The sequence below is a fragment of the Sceloporus undulatus genome, chromosome 3 (assembly GCF_019175285.1).
Source record: "Sceloporus undulatus isolate JIND9_A2432 ecotype Alabama chromosome 3, SceUnd_v1.1, whole genome shotgun sequence".
In the NCBI taxonomy this organism is placed as follows: domain Eukaryota; kingdom Metazoa; phylum Chordata; class Lepidosauria; order Squamata; family Phrynosomatidae; genus Sceloporus; species Sceloporus undulatus.
Genome location: NC_056524.1, coordinates 160,272,752 through 160,294,461, shown reverse-complemented (window position 1 = coordinate 160,294,461; position 21,710 = coordinate 160,272,752). Strand labels below are relative to the sequence as shown.

Genomic DNA, 21,710 nt, shown 5'->3' with positions numbered 1-21,710 from the left:
TGGCTGGCTCTTTTGGAAGGATAAAAACTTGAGACGAGGAGAAGACGTAAAGCTAGTAAATCTAGTTAAGCAGCTTACAAATTTGGGAATAGACAAACTCACAAATGTAAAACCTACGAATGTGGAGTGCCAACTGTACACCTATAATACAAATGAGTGTGGCGAAAACGTAAATGGTTATGGTTCTTGTGCACTGAACCACAGTAGGCTGTTTACCTTAGTGATTCCTGTGGCTTTTGAACTCTACAACTCGGATATAGCAAATTCCATCCCTTTGATAGTAGGTCAGTGCCTACAATTTCATCATGACTTTTGTGAAACACTGCATAGCCTTTGATCTCTGCGTTGGCACCACTGTTTCCAGTGGTATTTCGACTTTCGCAGAGTTTGTGATTCATGATTAGCTTGAGTGATCTTTCTTTTCCCACCCCATTTTTAGGATTTTATTTCACTGTTTAGCAGTAGAATAGTTGGGTAATGCTGAACAAAGTTTCCAGCACTCTATAATTGTGTTGTTTATTTTATCCTTATTCATTATGTCCAAGTGAAGCTATCTGTAATCAGCATGTTTTATATTCTTTGCTGGGTTGCAGTTTGGGCACTTGGCCTCTAAAAGATACACCATTACTGAACTATACCTTGGTCAGCAAACAAATCCAGTCCCAATCACTGGGCATAGGGGCATCCCATGAGCTGAGAAGCACCCTCTCAAGGCAAAGCCAATGGAAGATGGGGTCCTGGGGGTTATATAGTGTAGAGGCAAACCAAAACATTGAAACTGCACAAGTGTGACCCAGTCTCTCCCCTAATAGCACTGTGAACTGTACAAGCAGTTTAACAACAAAGAGACATTTATTCTCACATTCTGTTCCCATCCTTCATGTCTTTCTCACCCTCAAACTTTACAAAGATAATGCAAAGAAGTATCCAACAAGGTCACTAATATAAATGAATCTTTTCATGCTACTAGGCAGCTGTTAACATCGCTCCATGATTCTAACAAAAACTCTACAACTCTAAAATTGTTTGTAAACTTGATTGTATGATCCTATGTAACTTATCCTGCACCAGTTTTGTGTTAAAAAATGAATGTTGAATGAGGTGTGGAGTATGTTGTGATTCCTAATGAGAATTTCAGTATACAAAGGAAATAGTAGAGTAAATTATAGGGTTTGTGTTTTAGTTAAGGCTAGCAGTAGATTTCAGTGAACACTTATATTTCCTAGTGTTCCCCTCCTTCATGGGCCAAACTTATTGACAATTGGAGTATGCCACTTCTGCTTGGCATCATGTTTCAGTACAAAGTGGCATGGGACTTTTTTTTTGGGGGGGGGGGATATGTTAACTTGGCTGGAGCTAAAACAAAACAAAACACCTCAATGGCAAAAAGAATTGGTTTGACAATTCTTGTCCCACTTTTTGTTTTACATTTTGTTTTACATATCAAATGACTGAAACATAGGACCTTTTTACACTTCTGCCAGTGATGCTGCAGAATACCTGTACTGTAGATCTAGTTCTGTGTGGAAGAAGGGTGGAGTGACTCTGAGGGACTAAAAATGCCCCATTCTGGCCCATAAGGATTAAATCTGAGTTCAAGAAACTATCAACTTCATTTTCGTTTCTAACTTTAAGCAAAATCATTTTAATCATTTGCATATACAGTAGTACCTACTTTCATAATCCTTTAGGATTTTTTCTTTTTTATATATGTGTATGATTTATAAACAGTTAGAAAGAATAAAATGTTCTTTATCTGCCAGAAATATGGAGATATCTCTTTAGAGAATACGTAAGTTCATTATTCAGTTAAAATTAAGTACATTAAAATGTTAAATGTCATTGTAAAATTAGACTTTATTTTGATAAAGTATGTATTGATCTTCAGTCAAGATACTCAGAATATAAGGCTTACATGTAGATATCCATCCAATACTGTGTTTAACTCTTTTCCATGGAGAACGATAGACCAAAGTTCTTGATATTGGCAGATTATATCATTATTGGGTACCTCCCCCCCAATACACACACAGGATATATTTTAAAGTACATCTCATACAGTCAATCCTTATATGCTTATCTAGGAGCTTGGTGACCTCTAATGGACAGTTAAAAATCTGCAATATGTACTTTTTGATAAAACAAGAACAAAGTGTGCTTCTTATAGCTTGTTTTGACTTCCTTTTCCAGAAAAGGTTACGGGAAATAAATAAAGAGTATGAATATTATGTATGTTTAATCATTTTTGTATTAAAATCATTTGCAGGAGATCACACATCTGAAATTCTTACTGCATATCTTGGGCTCCTGATTTCAAGCTTCCAAATCCATCAACATATGTTTTGCCATTGCTTCCGCAAACACTTGATGGGAACAGATGGTGCTTCATGCTTTCAATATTAAGCCTCAAGATTTGGATATTGTGGAAAGTAAACTGCTATCTCAACACAAATACCATTTGGAGATTTCGTCACTGCTTCTGTCATTTCCTTGTGCTCATACTATTTATTGAAACTGGATGCTTTTATTAAGAAACACAACTGGGTTTTGGAAAAACAGTATTTATACATTTAAAAGACTGATACCAACTTGTCCATTATGACTCTTCATTACAGGCACAAATATAACAAGTTACTCCCTATAATAGTCATGATTCCATTTTCACAATCACATAGTAAAAGGTAGAATAACTTTTAACACTTCAAAGTATTCTGGGATGTTTAAAACATAAACAACAATATAAAATTAACTCTTAATCTGTAAGATACATGAAATTTGATGTATTCAGTCATTGAAATTGTGAGCTTTGTTTTGAGTATTTGTTATTATTGTATTACATGAATTGTCTGCATGAATATGCGGATTGATAGAATTACATGAATTTCTTTGGATAGCTTATGAAACATTTGGATTGCTATCCTTGAATGAATTATTTGAGTAGTTAGGGATAATTTAAAATGACATTTTAGGCATTTTGTGTGAAATGAATTAGTGTACTATTTAAAAGAAGTTGTTTGCTACCTTAATTACCATAGATACTTCGAAGAAAAACATGTCTAAAGCCCCTCAAATCCATATTTTCTTTGGTGCACCCATCCTCCCAACATTATTAAAGAAACCCAAAGAAGATACATATTTAATAGCTACCACTGAACCATGGAAAAAGCTCTATTTTTCATTTGCCAAAGATACTTTTACCCTTTGTATGAGAAAATCCAAATGTCCTGATCATACATGCCATCAAATGCCAAACAGTGAAGCATTGTCTGTCTGTTCCAAAGATCAACTCACAACAAGCTTTAGGAAAAAATGTGCGACTGATGCTGAAAGTGTAAAATCCGTCAGCAATGAAAACAAAATAAGTGAGTCAACTGGCAACATTTGTCATGTCTCTGGAAACATAAGCACAGAGAATCAAATGAATCATCTTGCTTATGAGCAGCTTCTTAATCCAGTGAAAACAGATGAAGAACAAAGCAAACAGTCTGAAGACAATGAAGGAGCTGCCAGTTACATGATACGTAATCACTTTGATTTTTCTCCCTTAGTTCCCAGTACTAGTAATGTCAGCAAAAATGTAAAGTCAATTGAACAGGATGAAAACCCACCAGCCTTTCAGTGTGATCATTGCCAGCCCCAGGGTCATTATCTGACAATACATAGCCCACAGATAATGAATAAATCAAAGATTGAAAAACCACTTCATGTCTGTGCAAGCCTTGGAGTATCAACAGACACTGAATATCTTAGTATTCTGACCTCAAGTCAGATTGCTTTTCTTTCTGGAAGGCATGCTGCAGAACAAAATAAAATTCAAAGCAAATCTGCAAAGGACAAGGAAATGAAATTGTACAAGCCCTGTAAGGATAATGAAATAGTATCAGATCCACTTATCCAGTTAAATGAAAATGGTAATGTATATGTTGATGTAGCTAAGATAAATTGTACACAGACTTACGAGAGCTCTCCCGAACTTTTTGATTCTAACAGTCCTGTGAAAGAGAACTCAATTGTGAAAGAAACAAGCCTGCAGGAAACTGGTGGCATGCCCACCCAGCATTTGCATTCACCTGATAATAAATGTAATAATGATTTCTGTCATACTGAACCACCAAAGATAGGAACACTCTGTTCTAAAGGAGACTGGTCTGCTAAAAGACCTCGAGCATTTGAAGATATCTTACCTACAACTAACTTTAGAGGAGATGATCAGCGGCAATCAAAGAAAGCCAAGTCAGATGATTCTCCCATATGTCCAGTTGTACCAGTTAAGGAACAGGTCATTTTAGGATACAAGAAAGCTCAGAAGTACCCATCCTTACTTAACAAATGTCTCTGCAAAGGCCAAAAGTACACTGTCTTAGTCACAGTATTGCATCCTTGCCATATCAAGGAAATACAGATCAAGTCAGGAAATAAATTGCCCTCACATGTTCCATTAGCCACAGTGGTAGTATTTGATCAGTCGGAAGTACAACGAAAGGTGATGTTATGGAGAGGAGCAGCATTTTGGTCACTTACACTCTTTCCTGGAGACATCATTCTACTTACAGGTGAGATGGGAAACATTGTTTTCAAAATATATTTGTTCAAGAGTTAAGAGTCTCACCTGAAAGAACTGTATTTTGCATACTTAGACCTGTTACAGACAGGCCAAAATAAAGTTGCTTTGAGTCACTTTGGAGGTATGGTATTTCAATGATACATGCGTCCTAAGAGTCCAAAAGCCGCACCAAAGTGACGCTCCAATCCTAAGGACTGGAATGCAGCTTTGGTGTGGCTTTTGGACTCTTAGGACTCATGCATCATTGAAATACCATACCTCCAAAGTGACTCGAAGCAGCTTTATTTTGGCCTGTCTGTAACAGGCCTTAATTTTGTTAATTACCAAGCTGCTTAAATAAAACTCCAGGTTATGCTCTTTGAGAAAATCTTGACTATGCACCAGAAGTAAGAAGTAAAGTACAAACTATTATGGTCACATTTAACATGATGGCTCCAAATTGGCTTCAGAGCTGCTGAAGCACCAAAACTTCAGGGTTTTCTATAACTGTCTAGTTAGCAGCTTGTAGAGATACAGCCAGTCTACTCTGAAATGTCTTCAATGCATTTAGGGGCAGGATAGAAATGGCTATCTGAATCTTATTCATTACGTCTTTCACAAAGTCTGTCATTTGTGTCTGATTCAAATGGATTTATGATATAAAAGCATTTCATAGCCTAAGCATAATTGCAGTAAATAGCTTTACATCCTTATTCTCAGGCTTCAAAATGCTCCTGGTTTTTTTTGAGATCCTATAGATGTTTTTGTGTTTCCATGATCCTTTCTTCTTACAGAATGTTATTATACAGTGCTGTGGACTATTTAAAAATAGAACAGATTTCACAAGAGAAGCCATTTAACCCTGGACTTTATATAGCCATATCTCTGAAACACCATCTCTTGTAAATAAGAGTTTAAAATATATTCAAGAGTTCTGTCCTGACATGGAAAAGTCATTTTTCTTGTCTCACAAGGCAGCCAAGGTTTCATAATTATATGGAACATCCAGGATATGATAGTGATAGGAACTGGAGCTCAACAAGTTCAGAAATGTTTCTGTTTTCTGTTCTTTGTATCCATATGCTCAATTCACAGAACCTCCCAAAAGTGTAGGCTAGTGGACTGGCAACACCCTGTGTGTGGCTTCATTTTAGGCCTGCATCCTAATGCTAACCATAATAAAGTCCAAATTGGCAAACAGAAATCAGTATTGGGAACTCTGAACCAGAGTTGGGGATCATGGTGTTAAGTGAGGTTCTGTTTCTCATTTCAAAGACAACCTCCGTTTGGTGTTTGTCAAATTGGATGTAATGGTAAAGTATGGCTAAAATTAGTTGCATACTAACAGTCAAAATGCAGATGGGGAGGAAGTATGGTGAGATTATTCCTCGTTTCCAGTGCTCCAAAAAGAAATTGAATTAAGTGGCTATTTCTTCCCTCCCACGCCCCTTTTTGACATTGGCTTTTTCTTCATTGCAGATGTGATTGTATATGAGAACTGCTGGTCTGAGGAAACAATGCTGCAATCAACTTTTACTAGTCAATTACTGAATCTTGGAAGCTGCTCAACTGTTAATCAGAATGAATGTGAGAATTTATCAGTTGCATAGAAGAACTTCTTAATATTTACTATCATATTTTAAATTCAGTACTTTCCAGATTTCATCAAAATAGTTGTACGGTATCACTGTTTCTACTAATGTTTATATTATAATTCAAAACGTTAGTCAAAATATTGAGTGTGGGAAGAGCACTAAGGTTTAGAAAACGTCTTGGCTTCTTTGTCATGTAATCTACGAGTCATATCAAGGTTTCAGTAAAGTATTTTTTTCTGTTGTAAGAGCCATATGAGTCTTGAGTATACACCTGCCCCCTCTGTCATGCCATCTATTCACAAGATCTTTCTGACGTTTCTATCCAAACCACTTTTTCAGTCTTAGTATAAATGCTAGCTTCAGTGGGTGGGAATGAAGCAAGTACTGCAATTGCTTATAAATTGCTGATGAGAAAAAGAGCAGGGGATTCTTTAATGGAGAATAGAACTAACGTGATGAAGCACCAGCATTTTAATAAAGTAAGTGATCTATTTTAAAATAGGGATCACTGCCTTTGCTTGTTTGTTTCAGTCTTCTAAAACTGCTCACATCATATAGAGAGTCGTGTGTGAGAGCCCTTCCATCAAGTTTCTAAATTATGTAGACAATATTCTTAAAGGACGAGGGAAATGGTGAGGCAAAGGGAAGCGGGGAGTAGTTTGTCAAGGCCAGTAAAAAGTAGCTAGGGATAAACAGGCATTTATAACCAGCTTAATTCAGAATGAACTACCTTTGTGGATGTTCTTGCCTGAAAATGTAACTTCTGAGGTTTATCTTTGTATTTATGAAACTACAACTAATACTATTGTCTTGTTTTATTATTATTATTATTATTATTATTATTATTATTATTATTTAACGAAATGCTACTAGATATTTCAATCCAGAATTACTGTAGAACAACATGCAGCCTACATGGATGAAACTGAGAGGGAATTTTGATTTTCATCTGTTTTTTTTCCCCCCCCAGTCTCCTACGTAGTGAATGTTAATATTCTCCAGGATTTGCTGGCATATGTGTCTTCAAAACATCCCTATCTGGAAGCTCTCCCTCAAAGGAAGACACAGACCCTGAACAATGTACAACATGCTCTGCTTCATCAACTTGAACCAGATATATTGGTGCATGCTGTCATGAAAATTGTTAATCTCACTGTCCTAACTGGTCAGTTGACTTTTTAATCCCATATTTCACTCCGCTCCCAAATGTCTGTTCTGAGGTTGAAAGAGGTGAAGTGGTTGTGATAGTTAAAGATTTTCAAAACTTAAGATAATTCCTTCCTCAGCATCCTCTGTCTGATAAAAACACCATCTAAGCACTTTGATGATACTGGTGTCTGTGCTGGGACATCTTCCTATCTGCCAACTAATCAGGTAGACATCCTTTTCAAGGAGAAAGGATGTCTCAGTCAATTCAAAGAGTGGTACTTGAAATCTTCTGAAGATAAAGAAGATCATAAATTGATTTATGAGACCACCTGATGTTTCCTTCTTTACAAAAAGCCTTTTGATCGCACTGTGTTAATTGCTAATCTGATTCAACAAAATAGTTTACCTGCAATTTTCAGCCATATCACAGTGTGGTGGTTCACATGGTTAACAATGGAGCTTGAGCCTAGAATATGGATCTTCAGCATTAATTATGACCTTCAATAAATAACAACAAATAACTGCTACATCACCCATTTGTCTATAAAACTAAATTGTGTTGCTAGGATCTAAAGCCCCACATCTCTTATCCTCTTTTCTATTCTCTCCTTTAAATTTGCAAAATAAGCCTTCACATAACCCCTTTTCCCATTTTTGATATTAAGGGGACTATCAAAACAGTTTGTGATCTGGCACAAAGCTCTGCTGATGAATGGGGGGAATATATGTATTTTGAGGGAATGATGTGCAGGAAATGCTGAGCAGCCATACTTTTTCCTAACTTTGGATCTTAACAGGTTTTGAAAATCCTACTATTTAATATGGTGCAGTTTCCCTAAATTCTCCTGGTTGTGTGCAATCATTGTTAGATAGAAATATTGGATTTTTTTCTCTATTGTGTATGAATTGTATATCAAACTTTTATTTAAGGTAAATCTCAGTGTACTCTAGTATTCCTGTTCTCCCCCAAAAGTATTTGTAAAACATTTATGTTTGTAATTGTCTAACTTTAGAATCGACATATAGTTTCAAAGGAGAAAGAAAAAGAAAAATTATTTTAACAGTGGAACAAGTCAAGGATCAAAACAAAACTTTGGTTTTATGGGGAGCTTCAACAGCCTTCTATCCTCAACTTCAAAGGAAAAGAGGTAAAAAATAACAACAAATGACTATTTAATCTTTGTAAAACTTGATAAATTACATGCTTATGCAATCTATGGTTAATTTGACACCAGAAAGGGGGAAACCATTTGGGATGCATGTCATTTGACCCTTTTCTATCTTCCAATGTTAATGTGAATATGTGACGTCCAAGGCTTTCATGGCTAGCATCCATAGTTTTTTGTGCGGGTTTTTTTTGGCCTATGAGGCTGTGGCATATTCCTGATGTTTTGCCAGCAGCTATGGCTGGCATCTTCAGAAAATGCTGACATGGAGGAGAGTGGGGTATATATATTGCTGGTTGAGAGGAAGTGATTTGCATGTTAATCTGTGCATTGTTCTGTTGTTGAATGGCAAGGCCTACAGGTGTCCAATTACTTATTGATTCGTTGTCAGGTGGGAACCCCCCTCACCCTGGGTGGCTTTCATTTGCATTTGGTGGGTCTTGATTTTAGTGTTTTTCAGGACTAGTAGCCTGGGGAATGCACAGGGATGCCCATTAAATCCATAAACATCTTGTCAGTTTCAATAAGAAAGAAGAAACCCTTACAGTAAAGAAAATTTGACTACCAGTCCTGAAAACTACCAAAATCAAGACCCAGAAAATGCAAATGAAAACCACCCAAGGTGAGGGGCATATGAAAAAAAGGGCTTTACGTTGCAGGCTCTTCTTGGAGGGGTAGTATGTCTCTGTGACCACAACACAGTTCACCTTGAGAATTTTTTTCGGTGAATCTGGACTTGAAGTAGATATTTTTGATCTCATTTGTCTTCATCAGTTACCTTGTTTTTGTATGTAAGTAATCACCCAATGTCTCTGTCGAAAATCTCAACCTGCAAACAATGGGAAACCATAAAAGGTTGTTATTCTGCCTAGCTCTGCCTGGGTAGAGTCTGTTGGTATAATGCTAGAACACAGTAGAATCATGGAAATTGGTTTTATATACACATATGCCATATGTTTTAAATATACTTTTTAATATCACTTTTGATAAGGTGTTCTATGGTACTGTCAAAACTGGTTATCATGGATTAGATCCAGATTTAATGATGCTAAACAGTACACTAATTGAAATGTGTGGGATAGCTAAGTCATGATTAATGTAAAAAACCTGTTTTAAAGATTATTTCTGTCTGGATTTAACCCATAGTCCTGTGTGATAAATTAATACCCATTGCAGCAAGTAAAATAACATTTAGGTCTGTAAAGTCATGATACACTTGAGTAACATATCATGTCTATCAAGAACTGGCTCTTCCCTAAAATCGTCATCAGCTTCTTTCCTAAAGTTATTCAACACCAAATAAACCTAGTTGCGTACATAAAGGGAACAGTTAATATTAAAGCATATAATATTGATTTCCAACTGTTTGGGGTTTCTGAAGTCGCAGGCTTTCATGGCCGGCATCCATATTTTTTTTGTGTGGGTTTTTCAGGCTATATGGCCATGTTCTAGAATAGTTTCTTCCTGACATTTCGCCAGCATCTGTGGCTGGCATCTTCAGAGATTTTTTTCTGATGCTGCCAGCCACAGATGCTGGCGAAACATCAGGAAGAAACTCTTCTAGAACGTGGCCTCACATAGCCGAAAAAACCCAAAAAAAATATGTTCAGGGGGTTTTTTTGGCGGGGGAATAGCTGCCCAAAATCTTCTTTATGTTTGTCATTCCTTTCTTTGCACTAAATCTTGAAATTAATTTATATTTAATGCATTGTGGCTAATTTGAAATTTCTAACATCAGGTTTAATCATTGAAAGACTGTCTCTAAAATTTAAGATAAGACTTGTGTTCTCAACTGTCCAAACAGCCATCTCTGTTAGACAAGTCTAAATGTTTGATTGTGTCAGGACAGCCAGGATCCAGAGTTCACTTTCTGCCAGCCAGGACTGTAGGTCATGACAACTGACTCACAGTAGGGTAGCATGTGATAGCCATTCATGAAACTAAGCCTAGGAAAACAGCTGAACATGTGATGGTCACTTGTGCTCGGAACAGAAGTATTTACAAAGCATTTTACAATATGTTCTGGGAGAGAGATAGCATTTTTCCCTAGTATAAACAAAGTTACCTTTGGCACAAGCATTCGCTAATACTTGTAGAACTATTTTATATTTATCAAAATTTTGAGGTATATTAAACCACCAGAAAGTCAAAATGGAAATTCAAGTTTCAGAGATGCAGAGATGGGGAAAGTGCAGCCCATGGTCTGCATGTGATCTCTGAACCCTATTTCTGGAGCTCTTGAAAACACCCCGTGTGTCTCTTTTCAAAAAGGAATTCAGCAAGATTTGGGCATAATTCCCCCAAATACACAGAAACATGTAAATACGCCTACCCCCCACAGCCCCTCCCCAATACCTCCATTTTGTTCTCTAGTCCCACTCAAAAGGGTGAAAGAAAGTGAAAGGGATTGCTGAGGAAAATACAGGTATTTGAGCTTGTTATAATGGGGGCTGAATGAGAAGGCTGGGAGGAATTGACTCCAAGGGCCCCACAAAGTTGCCAATTCCTGCAACATTTCCTTTTAGAGAAATTATGCAAAGATTTTACATAGTAGTTGTGGTCATTAACTATAAGCCACGCTGTTCAAATATCACTCCAGCTATGAATTCCCCACATTGCCTTTGGTAGCTTGCCTTTTCCCAACTGGCACTTTTCATATGAAATCCAATAGGAATGAGCCCAAGTTGTATCATATGTGTCCCATATAGGAACTGACCATGGCGATTCAGCCTATGCACTTTGGATTCTATGCAAAGTTAATGTTCACACATACACATCTGATAGAAGATGCATTTGCTGGGCAGGACTAGTAGCTGTAACCTTCCTTCCTCCACTAGCCATAGCAATTTCCAGTCAACAAATTTGTTACAGCCAGGCTGCTCAATGTGAAGTTAAATGTGGGTGGTGGTGACTTTTAAAACGTTTCATAAAGATTTTTTAACTGACTTCACACCAAGTGTCCTCTCCTCCCTTGAGTCTTTTGTTGTATTCCTTATCTCTGGAAGCACAGTGCTGTGTGGTAAGCTTTCTGAAAATATTAACAGTGTATTGGAAGGCAAAATCCATACTGGTGTGTTTCTTCTTTTTTTTTCTTAGATCATATCTGGGAATTTAAATACCTGTTTACAAAGCACAATCCTGTTTCTGGTGAACTTGAATTGCACACAACACCTTGGTCAACTCTGGAGTGTCTTTTTGATGATGACAGAAGAGCTGTAGATTTCAAAGAAAAGTTTGAAAAGGATGCCAAACCATTAATGGGGGTGATTTCTCTTGCTGCACATCTAGAAGAGAAGTGTTCTGGTGAGGTTTTACTCAATATTGGTAGGGAGTTGTTGAGTATTACTTTATTTTAACTGAAATACTTTCCTTTTCAAAGAGTTTGGGGCAAATCTTGGGAGTTAAACACAAAACAAAGCACACAGATACAGACAGTATATCTAATTAAATTCAAATACTCACCCCTTCTTTATCTTGGAAGTGATACTGCTAGGAAACATATTCATTAAAAGCACTTTTAGAAAGAACATAGGCTTATAGGTGAAAGGAATTCCACAACTGTGGCAGATCTGGGGGAGATACGTCTCCAAGTGCTCTTTAAATTATCTTTCTTTTTATTTTGAAACAAGCCCAATAGGTTTTCTTTCACTGTATTTTATTTCTGAGTAGATATTATAATATTGTTCTGATGATCTTAACTTTCACAATGATAGAAGGAGAAATGATTCCTTTAGCAACTATCTTTGCTACTATTTTCTTGTGGCAGAAAAAGTGAGAAAAATATTTTGAGGAACATCTTTCTATTTTCACAGGAATAATTCAAGTGAAAGCCCATATCTCAGAGCTGAAATTTACTGTTGCTTCCTCTCCACGTGGGGAAGTTGTTTTTGATTCAAATGCTTCACTACAGCATATACTCAACTCTCTTGCTTTGATTACTTATGCGGGATGTGCAAAATGTGGATTTGAACTCCAGACAGATGATAACAAGATCTACAAACAGTGTGTTAGCTGTTTACCCTCAAATAAAGTGAGAACATTCTACAGGTAAAAAAAAGTTTGTATATACATGAGTGAAAGAGAATAAGATCAGTAAAGATGTCAGTAACCCATCTCACCAAAGAGGCTTCACCAACATGGTTCCTTCAAGATGTGTTGGACTACATTTCCTATCTTCCATCACCCCAGATAGCATAACTCTGTTGGCTGTGGATGATGTGAAATGCAGTCTGACACATTAGGAGGCCTCCTTAGGACTTTTAAAAGTAGTTTGTTGTCTTGCTTGCCCAAAAGTAGCTCTTTCTATCAGAGTGTAAATATTTAAAACAATGGCATTATAGTCATGTGCAGGTTCACTTAGAAGTAATTTCCACAGTCAACTTTATTGCCTGGAAAATGTATCCAGCATAAAATATACCTATTTATATATAATTTTATATTATAATACTGAAAGAATAGCAGATTTTTACTTAAAATCCATTTATCACTTCACATTTTACAGCGTTTGAGGAATGTCTGTAATTTATTATTATTAATAATAATATTATTAATATTATTATTCAATATCTCTAATGTATTATTTTATAGTAGGCATCATCTAAATAGAATTTAGTAACTGCTAGATTTTTAAAAAAACAGTTTCATAGTGTGGTTGGAAGATCTTTGGGTGCACATTGTTAAAGAATTCAGAGTACCAGTGCCATACTGACTGAATAGATTTTGTTTGCTGTTCCAGTTGTATGTTGGGATGCTGTTGTTGTTTATTTGAAATTTGTTTTTTAATTGTTTTATGATTGCTTTGACCTTCGAAGCTGTATGTACACCTTCTGGAATCTTTGGGTGATCATTACAATCTAGAAATGTTTAAAACAAATATGCACATATACACACACAGATATATTTCTTCACGGTTCTTACCTTATACATTTGTTTCTCCCCCTGCACAAAACATCACATACAACATTCTAGAACTGAATAGTATCTTGAAAACCAGACACTGTATTGTGGACAACAGCCCACGGAACAACATTGCATTGAATTATTTCAGCAAATTCTGCTGTGGGGAGAAGCTTGTTAGCAAACACTAGATGGCAGCAGGGGATGGGTTTTGCAGATGGGAGTAATTTAAATAAATTCAGATGCTTCAAGCCTTGTGACAACCCTCGATTAATTTCATAGGGCTTTTTTTTAGGCAAGGAATACTCAAAGGTGGTTTACCACTGTCCTCATCTGAAATATAGCCTAGAGCATTGGCGCTTTCCCTTCCAAGTTCTAACCTGACCATGCTTAGCTTCCAAGATCAGATGGGATCTCATGCTTTCATATGATTTGATTATATGATAGGAAATTTGCCTGGTGCTGCCCAGGTTGAGTCTGATGCTAACTATTTCAGTTGTGATTTGAATAAAACAAAAGATTTATTGGTAGGCTATGTTTGACTGAATCAGTCCCAAGGCCTTCAGTTTGATCCCATTAGATGGCACACTATTTGGTGACTGTGATCAAACATGTACATTTCTGAAGCATAACAGACACATGTTGCAATGGCCAGGACTGATCTCATCAGGAATAAACAAATTTGGCAAATCAGCCAGAGTTTTGTAAAAGTAGTCTTGGCTGTAGCTACTACAAAGTGTCTATTTGGGAAAACAACTAGTGGGTTGTGCCCCAAATTTTATGGTGGTCATCTTGGTCCCATTCCAACTTTGGTGTTCCTGTAGTAAAACGTGAATTGTTATAGGCTGCCACTTCACATTATAGTAGACAGTAGTTATTTGTGTATGATCTTACCAGTCTGAACCTTGCCATGTTTACAAAGAAACTAATCTACAAGGCTGTAATATATTTCTATATATGCCTAAGGCTGTGCCAGTTTTCCATTTGTCTGCAACCCCATACACTGTGTTAGGCTACCTGGGATTCACTTTTCACAGCATATGAGGGGCTCCTGAGTAAAGGGAGCCCTCGGCAGCTCTGAAGAGCTCATCAAAGACCACAGATGCAGCCCTTTGAATCCCATACCAAAATGTGCCTTAAGCAAGACTTTAAAAAAACCAAACTGTCCTCTAGGATAATTAGAACAAGGAAGGCCAACTGCCAGAGATTGAGGCACTGATCCTGAAGAGCTGTACTCCTGATTTCCTCATCCACCCTTTTTGGGGAATAGTTTTTTCCCCAATCAAACAGATATAACACCTTTACAAAGCTTCTGGGGTACCTTTGGCCACTTTGCTTCATTTGGCGTCTTTTTGCACTCTCCCACTTGTTCCATGCTTGCATGGGACTGTTTCCGAAGGGTGGAGGAAGGCCCATCCAGGCCTAAAGTCCAACAAGGACTCCAAACATAATGAAGCAGAGGTTGGAAAAGTTACTTTGTCAAGCTGTGGTAAGCGCCAATCTCTTGATATTCATGTGTCTCTTAACACCTGTTTTAAAGAATTAACTTTCCTTACCACCTAACAAATCAGTAAGCCTTTTTGCATAGAATTGTGGAAAGGCAACTGCTGGATATAATCTGCATTTCAAAGAGTACATTTGTCTCATTTAGGAAACTGCATGCAAAAATTATATTAAAACTACAGTTCCTTTTCCTGGTCTGTTTAATTGTTTCGTGTCTTTCTGTAGTTTATTGAAAACAGACTGTAGCAAGCACTTAAAGTAACAGACAGATTGGTTGTGTATCATATGCCCCCTCCCCAGATGTTGTTGGGGGAAGACTTCCAGGAGCCCTAGCCAGTAGTCAAGGGATGCTTGGGAGTTGCAGTCCAATGACATCTGGAGATCCACATGATTCCTACCCATTTTACAAAGAGAAACTCCATGTGTGTGTGTTTACAGCAAGGGTAGGAAATGTGTGTGTGGGGGGGGGGGTTTGGCCAAGAGCTGAATTTGTTCCTAATAAGCACAATAAGTCACATGGCCCCTGTGGGCAAAGCCATGCTTCAATATTTAATACAAAAGCCATATATACAGTCTTCCCTTCTCTCTTCTTTACAAATTGTAGAAATGGCCCCCAGTCAGTCACAAAATTATCTAATGATTTCTCCATAATCAAAATAGATAATTTATCAATTTCAACCATTTAAAGAGTTTTCAGTATCAAGTCATCTTGATGGGATTTCTATACTCTTCCATTTGCTTACACTGAGCAACCTAGCTACCAAAATCATTTAATGCACCGCTTTATATTTTAGCTCCATAATCTCTTCATTTGGCATTCCTAATTTAAAAAAAAAACAATTCTGGTTTCAAATCTATTATACTTTTAAATGTGTTTTGCATTAGTGTCTGTATTTGTTTCCAGAGTTTTCTGGCGTTGTCTCGTGTCTACCACATGTAGCAAAAGGATCTATTAGTTTCTCACACTTCCAACAGAGATGCTTAGTTCCCTTAGATATTTTAACTATTATTACTGGGATCAGATAGCATCTATACATCACTGGGGAGGGGAATTAAGATCGTAACTTAGTATGCCCTTAAAACCTTTCATCCGCATTTTTCCCCATTGCTCCAAATCAATACAATAACCAAAATTCAGCATTGGGGGTTTTATGCAGTCTGGACTTTCCACATGCCTTCTCTAACATGATTGCCTAGACACCTCTCTATTGTCTCTCATACACACATATACACGTAAATACACACACACACACACACACACACATGTTGTCAGTAGAGGCTTTTAAAATTGCAACAGAGAAGATAAATTGGGGAGAGGGTCTCAGAAACTACTAGCTCATCCCTTCCTTGCAGTATCCCCACCAAAATGTCCCCAACACTGCAGCTAGTCGTTTAAAAGCCTCCATCAGGAAGGAAGGAAGGAACCGATAAGGTTGCAATTAGAGGCTAGTGTTGTGTTTAAATTATTTAGCATATTCTCAAATTAAGCATATCACCTATTTATCTTTGAAACTCTCATTTATTTGTAGCTGATTAAAAGTATTAGTGGGGGACTGAAATGGCTGCTAGCTGCTGAGCGAATTCCGCTCACATTAATTGCTTACATACAGAGAGCGGGCTGGTTAGGCGCCACAATTAGTCAAGTGTTTTGACTTCAAAGCTGAGAGATGCCCTTGACTGGAGGAGTGCTAAAGGTTAGATATGCTTGAGCATATATTGATTTTCCCCCCTTTAATTTGCTTTGAATCATAGGATAGGCATGTTGTTCCAGCTGTTAACACATACATTTCTATAAATTCTTAGTTTTATTGCTTTACTTACTTTTCAGAGCTTAAATTTAGCCTGTCTGCAGAATCTGATTTTTTGTGCTACAGCTTAGTGCTGGGCCATATGTTAGCTATTCCTGCTGCCTACAATTAGATAATACAGAATACTAGTTTCTTTGCTCTGCCTTCACAATACTATAGGATTTGAAAAGCAAATGGAATGTTGGGTGGAGTAGATTCTTCAGAGTGTATATACACACACATAAATGCCATCTGTATATTTGAGTAAATGTCTGTATAAATAAAGGAGTTCATCTGTGAGAAAGTTAATTGGGAATGCCCTAATTTTACATGCATAGTGTTCAGGATTGTCATTTCAGGTGTAGGGTGGAGGATCGGATTAACCAGAGTCTCAGAGTCTTATTCTTGAATATATCTAAGAATTAAATAGCAAAGAAGCAGCATATTTTGTGGTTCTTCTGTCCCATAGCCAGATATATTATATTCTTGAAGAATAATATATAGGGCTCCCACACCCAATATGGGGCCCATATTGAAAGGAGCTAGGTTGGAAGTGGGCAACCTTCCAGTTGGAGAAGCCATACCTCAGAAGGCCATGCCCTGGCAATCTCCAAAGAACTTTTGTATTTTTAAAAAGCCCCTTGTTGGTGCCCTCCACAGGTTTGTGGGGCAAATTTGTCATATTTCTGCTCCCACAGAGCTATTTTAGTTCTGGGAAGGCTTTCTTTCCCATACCAGAAGTGACATCCATTACTTTTGGTTCTGAAACCACCCCAGACCTAAAATAGCTCTAAGAAGCCACAAACATGGTGACATCCATGATTTTCAAACAGACTCTCGTTTGTTAAGTTTGTTAAGTTTTTTAACTTAAGCACATGGTTTCCTTTTGTTCATATCTGGAATATCAATAAACATTCCACTCAGTATGGCAATATTTGCCTTCTTAAAATAATTTTATAAGATATGCTGTCATTCTCTGGGTTGCCAAGAGGAAGGATTGAAGCAAAAGCAGTGGGATATAATACACTTTGTTCAGAAGTACATTTTGGTAGGAGATCCTAACATTTAATCAAGGCAGTATGTTAAAAGAGAAGGAAACTCATGAGAAGAATAACAGTGTGTGACAAAAGGTGATAATATGCTTAATTATCATATGTGAAAATTAACGTCAGATAATAAAATACACTATTAAATACAGTACTGCATTACGATTCTCTTCTTGTTTACTTATTTAGACCAGCACTGATGACCATAGAAGAGGGAGGATATGAAATCCGTGTTCAAGTGATATCAGAACTGATTGGGAAAATGTTTCTCAATATTCCAGCTGAGTGGCTAAGCAAAACCATAGGTAATGGCACTAAGACTTCCTTGTGTAACTGAATCAAAAAAGCAAACAAACTTAGTGATGAATTAAATGCTTGGCACCATTGAACTTCTGGTTATATGAAGTAGATTTCCATTCATGCCTCCCTCTTTTGTCAACAAAATGGTAGAGGTTTACCCAAGAGCTTTTCCTAGGAAGCCGTACATTCTGTTCTAGCAATACCATGAAATACCTTACCCAGTAGCCAGTGTATGACCCCTCTCCATCATGGCCTTCCCTCAATGGAAATCCAGAAGCCAATGACTGTAGCAGACTTTTCTTCCAGTGTTTTGGTCGGATTTTTTTTTTTAGAGAGCTGTGAATATCTTTACAAATGCATTACAGAACATAAATCAATCCACATCTTTTAAAAATAAAAGTGTATTGAGAGAGTCCTGTTCTTTTTTCCCCCTTGCATTTCTTTAAAAAACTATGTCTAGGGAGAAAGCATTATTCATAGCTGTTCCCGTCCTTGTCTCTTGCAGAGCCTTCCTTAGATACCACTTACGGTATGATTGTAGCAGATCTGTGCCACGCGCTGCTCACAGATACAAAAGCATCCTATCTTTTGACAATCAGAAGCCATTTTGTACTGGATGAAAACAGCTATCCGTTGGAGAATGATTTTCATCTATTGAGTTTTCATCTTGACCTCTGAATCAGGGGCTTTCTTGGAAAAATGATGAGCCTTTTCTGCCATCCAGTCTCTGATGCGCTAAGTGACTTTAAAAAACAATGAATTTCTATTTTAACTAGATGTATAAAATATTCCAGAGTTTGTTTTATTTTTATACACATTATTTTATAGATATGAATTTTATAGATATGTATTATTTATGAATAGAAATTATTTTTCTATTCAAAATCTCCCCATTGACTACCAATAAACTAAGTTTTATGATTTACTATTGCATATGTCTGTTTGTAGACATCAAGAACTTCCTGAAATGTGTTGTGTTAAATAATTCTGAAAATGCACCACCACCAATTTTATCCCTCATCCTAACACGTTAATCCCCCAGAGTCACATTTTGTAAAAGAATCCACCCAGTTAAACCTACAAGACATTGTCAGCTGAAAACTGTTAAACATGTCCTTGACTTTCATCTACCTGCCACATACAGGGTTCTTTTAATGAACAAAAGACAAAATTGCCCCACCAAATCTGTTGTGTTTCACCACTTTTGGTCCCACAGAAGGTGTTGTTGTTGTTCCTTCGAGTCATTTCTGATTTACGATGACCTTAAGGCGAGTTGGGTTTTCTTGGCAGGATTTGTTCAGAAGGAGGTTGCCTTTGTCTTCCTCTGAGGCTGAGAGAATGTGACTTGCCCAAGGTCACCCAAGAGGTTTCCATGGCCCAGGGGGATTAAATCTATGTTCTCCATAGCCCTAGTCCAGCACTTAAACCACTACACCACACTGGCTCTGTATTAGGACAAAAAATGTCCTATGCCATTTTGTGGTGGAAATATGTTGCAATGAAGATACCTTGAGTTATCAAAGGAGAAGCAAACCCAACCCCTTCCCAAGTCAAAGGTTAGCAGGCAGCATATGCACACTCACATGTTTTTGTCCAAGAAGGAAGAAGTAGAAATAATAATGTGACCAGATCAGTCTAGAGTAGCTAGACATGATATTCAGAAATGGCTTTGCCAAAAGAGTCCATAGAAAGAGAGAAAGAATGCTTCTCACAGTGAACTGCTCCTCACAGAAAACGTTCTTTACCACTTAATCCATGAAATAAATAGGCATCTGGAGTATTCAGGGCATGGAAAGTAGGAAACCTACCAACATCAAAGCATGGAACTTCCTTAACATCACTGAGCTTAAGACATATGTTGGCCTACTGTTTCTAGTGTGGGTGTATCATGACCGAAATGAGGCCTTTGATGAACTGTAGCATCAAGTTTCAGAGTGGTGCCATTTGAGAGAAACTGTGAGCCTGAAAAGCTTTTGTGCCTGAGAAGAGCAATGAATGGAGTCATTGATAAACTGGCTGCCACTCGAGGCTATATTTATTGAACCTGGCACCAACCAAAGGTAGATAATGAAGTGTGCCATCAGCTGATGAATAGAAGGTTGAATTCTGATGAAAATGACAATTTCAGCAATATATGTCAAGTAAACCAAGAAAATGGAATCCAGTATGGTGTAGTGGTTTGACCGTTGGACTATTACTCTGTAGACCAGGGCTCCAGCTCAGTCATGTAAACTCACTGGGTGACCTTGGGCAAGTTATGCTCTCTCAGCCTCAGGAAGGCAAAAGCAAACCTCCTCTGAACAAATCTTAATATATAATAATAATAAAAATTATTTTTATTCCACCCCTCCATGTAACACAACCGGGGCAGCTTACAACATTAAAACACACATTCACATATCCCAACCCCCCCCTCAAATACAATTAAATGATTTACAATTTAAAACATAGCATAAAACAATAGACAAGAAGACAAACAATAACTGCAGCAGAAGTCAGGGTATAGCAGGTTAGGTCTTTTTGGTGGCCAGGAATCTACTGAGGAAAAGCCTGCCAGAAGTGATCTGACTTAAGAGCTTTTTAAAAGTTGTTCAAGGTAGTAATGTGATGGATCTCATCTGGCAGGTTGTTCCACAATCTGGGAGTGGCAGCTGAAAAGGTCCTCTGGGCAGTAGAAGACAACCTCGTATTTATAGGTTGCAGTAAATTCCTCCCAGAGGACCTGAGGGTGCGGGGTGGATTATATGGAAGGAGGCAGTCCCGAAGACAGGTGACCCTGTCCAGGACTGGAGGTTGTATCCCTATACCTGGGTTTGGGGCAGCTACTGTAAGTACCTCCGTTTTGTTTTTCCTCATCGAGTCCATTACTGCTTGCCAACAAAACTCTGTGATAGGTTTGCCTTAGGGTCATCATAAATCAGAAATGGCACAAAGGCATACAACAAGTCAAGAAAATATGGCATAAAGATGTAGTTGTGTAGCATTGGTAAGACATCATATATTCTGAACTCCTGGCTGAATATGTTGTGGATTACAAAATACTCAAATTGTGTTTTTCCCTCCCACCCTTGGAGAGCTCTTAATCTTGCAGACTGGCAGACTGTGTCTTCAGCTACATTATTAACAAATCAAATAAGATTATTGACTTTTACATTTGTACTAGAAATCTCATATTTCCTGGCTGTGAATTAGGTTTCACAACGATATGCAGTTTTCATGCTCCTAAACAAACATTTGTCTCTATAGTTACATTTAAACAAAGGAAAAGAAGAGTTTAAATGACATTCATTTAATAGAAATGGGGAAAACTGATAAATAGATGTGAAAAGGGCAGATTTATTAGGCTTGTCTTTTGGAAATGGAGAGACAGAAGACATGGAAACTACAGCCTTAAAATAACATGTATTTTCTCTTCCAGGGAACTCTTGAAACTAATCCAACGGAGCTAGGATGCTTAACAGAATTTTCACACGCGCCAGTCTAAGATGCTCAAAATTCTTTGATGGAAACCTTGATAGTTAAATGGGCATACACAAAATGCAGTAAATATACAATAATAGCAGGTGTAACTGACAGCCACACATATTCAAAATAATTTGCTTACAAGCCATTATACCCAGGATAGTGTGATTGTGAGTGTGTATGATACAGAGAGAGCACACAATCCTTGGACTAAACAATCCTTGAATCAAATATATTCAGTTCTAGATCAGATTAGGATACCT

At 37.4% G+C, this 21,710-nt stretch overlaps 1 protein-coding gene across 6 annotated transcripts in view; it reads left to right on the top strand.

The window, feature by feature from the left end:
- The window catches only part of SHLD2 (shieldin complex subunit 2), a 124,505-nt gene extending 105,621 nt beyond the window's left edge, over positions 1 to 18,884 (top strand). For 2 of the 6 annotated variants that reach the window (XM_042456099.1, XM_042456100.1), the window contains 8 exons: positions 2,267 to 4,553; positions 6,023 to 6,130; positions 7,109 to 7,303; positions 8,301 to 8,435; positions 11,550 to 11,756; positions 12,266 to 12,500; positions 17,875 to 17,990; positions 18,491 to 18,884. In XM_042456099.1, the coding sequence (XP_042312033.1) occupies positions 3,053 to 4,553; positions 6,023 to 6,130; positions 7,109 to 7,303; positions 8,301 to 8,435; positions 11,550 to 11,756; positions 12,266 to 12,500; positions 17,875 to 17,990; positions 18,491 to 18,663 (2,670 nt within the window). In that variant the 5' untranslated portion in view covers positions 2,267 to 3,052 and the 3' untranslated portion in view covers positions 18,664 to 18,884. Of the gene's footprint in view, positions 1 to 1,804; positions 4,554 to 4,841; positions 6,131 to 7,108; positions 7,304 to 8,300; positions 8,436 to 8,913; positions 9,063 to 11,549; positions 11,757 to 12,265; positions 12,501 to 17,874; positions 17,991 to 18,490 lie in introns of those variants that run through there. The other 4 variants (XM_042456098.1, XM_042456103.1, XM_042456102.1 and 1 more) reach the window with 4 other exon arrangements.
- The last annotated feature ends 2,826 nt before the right edge of the window (positions 18,885 to 21,710 follow it).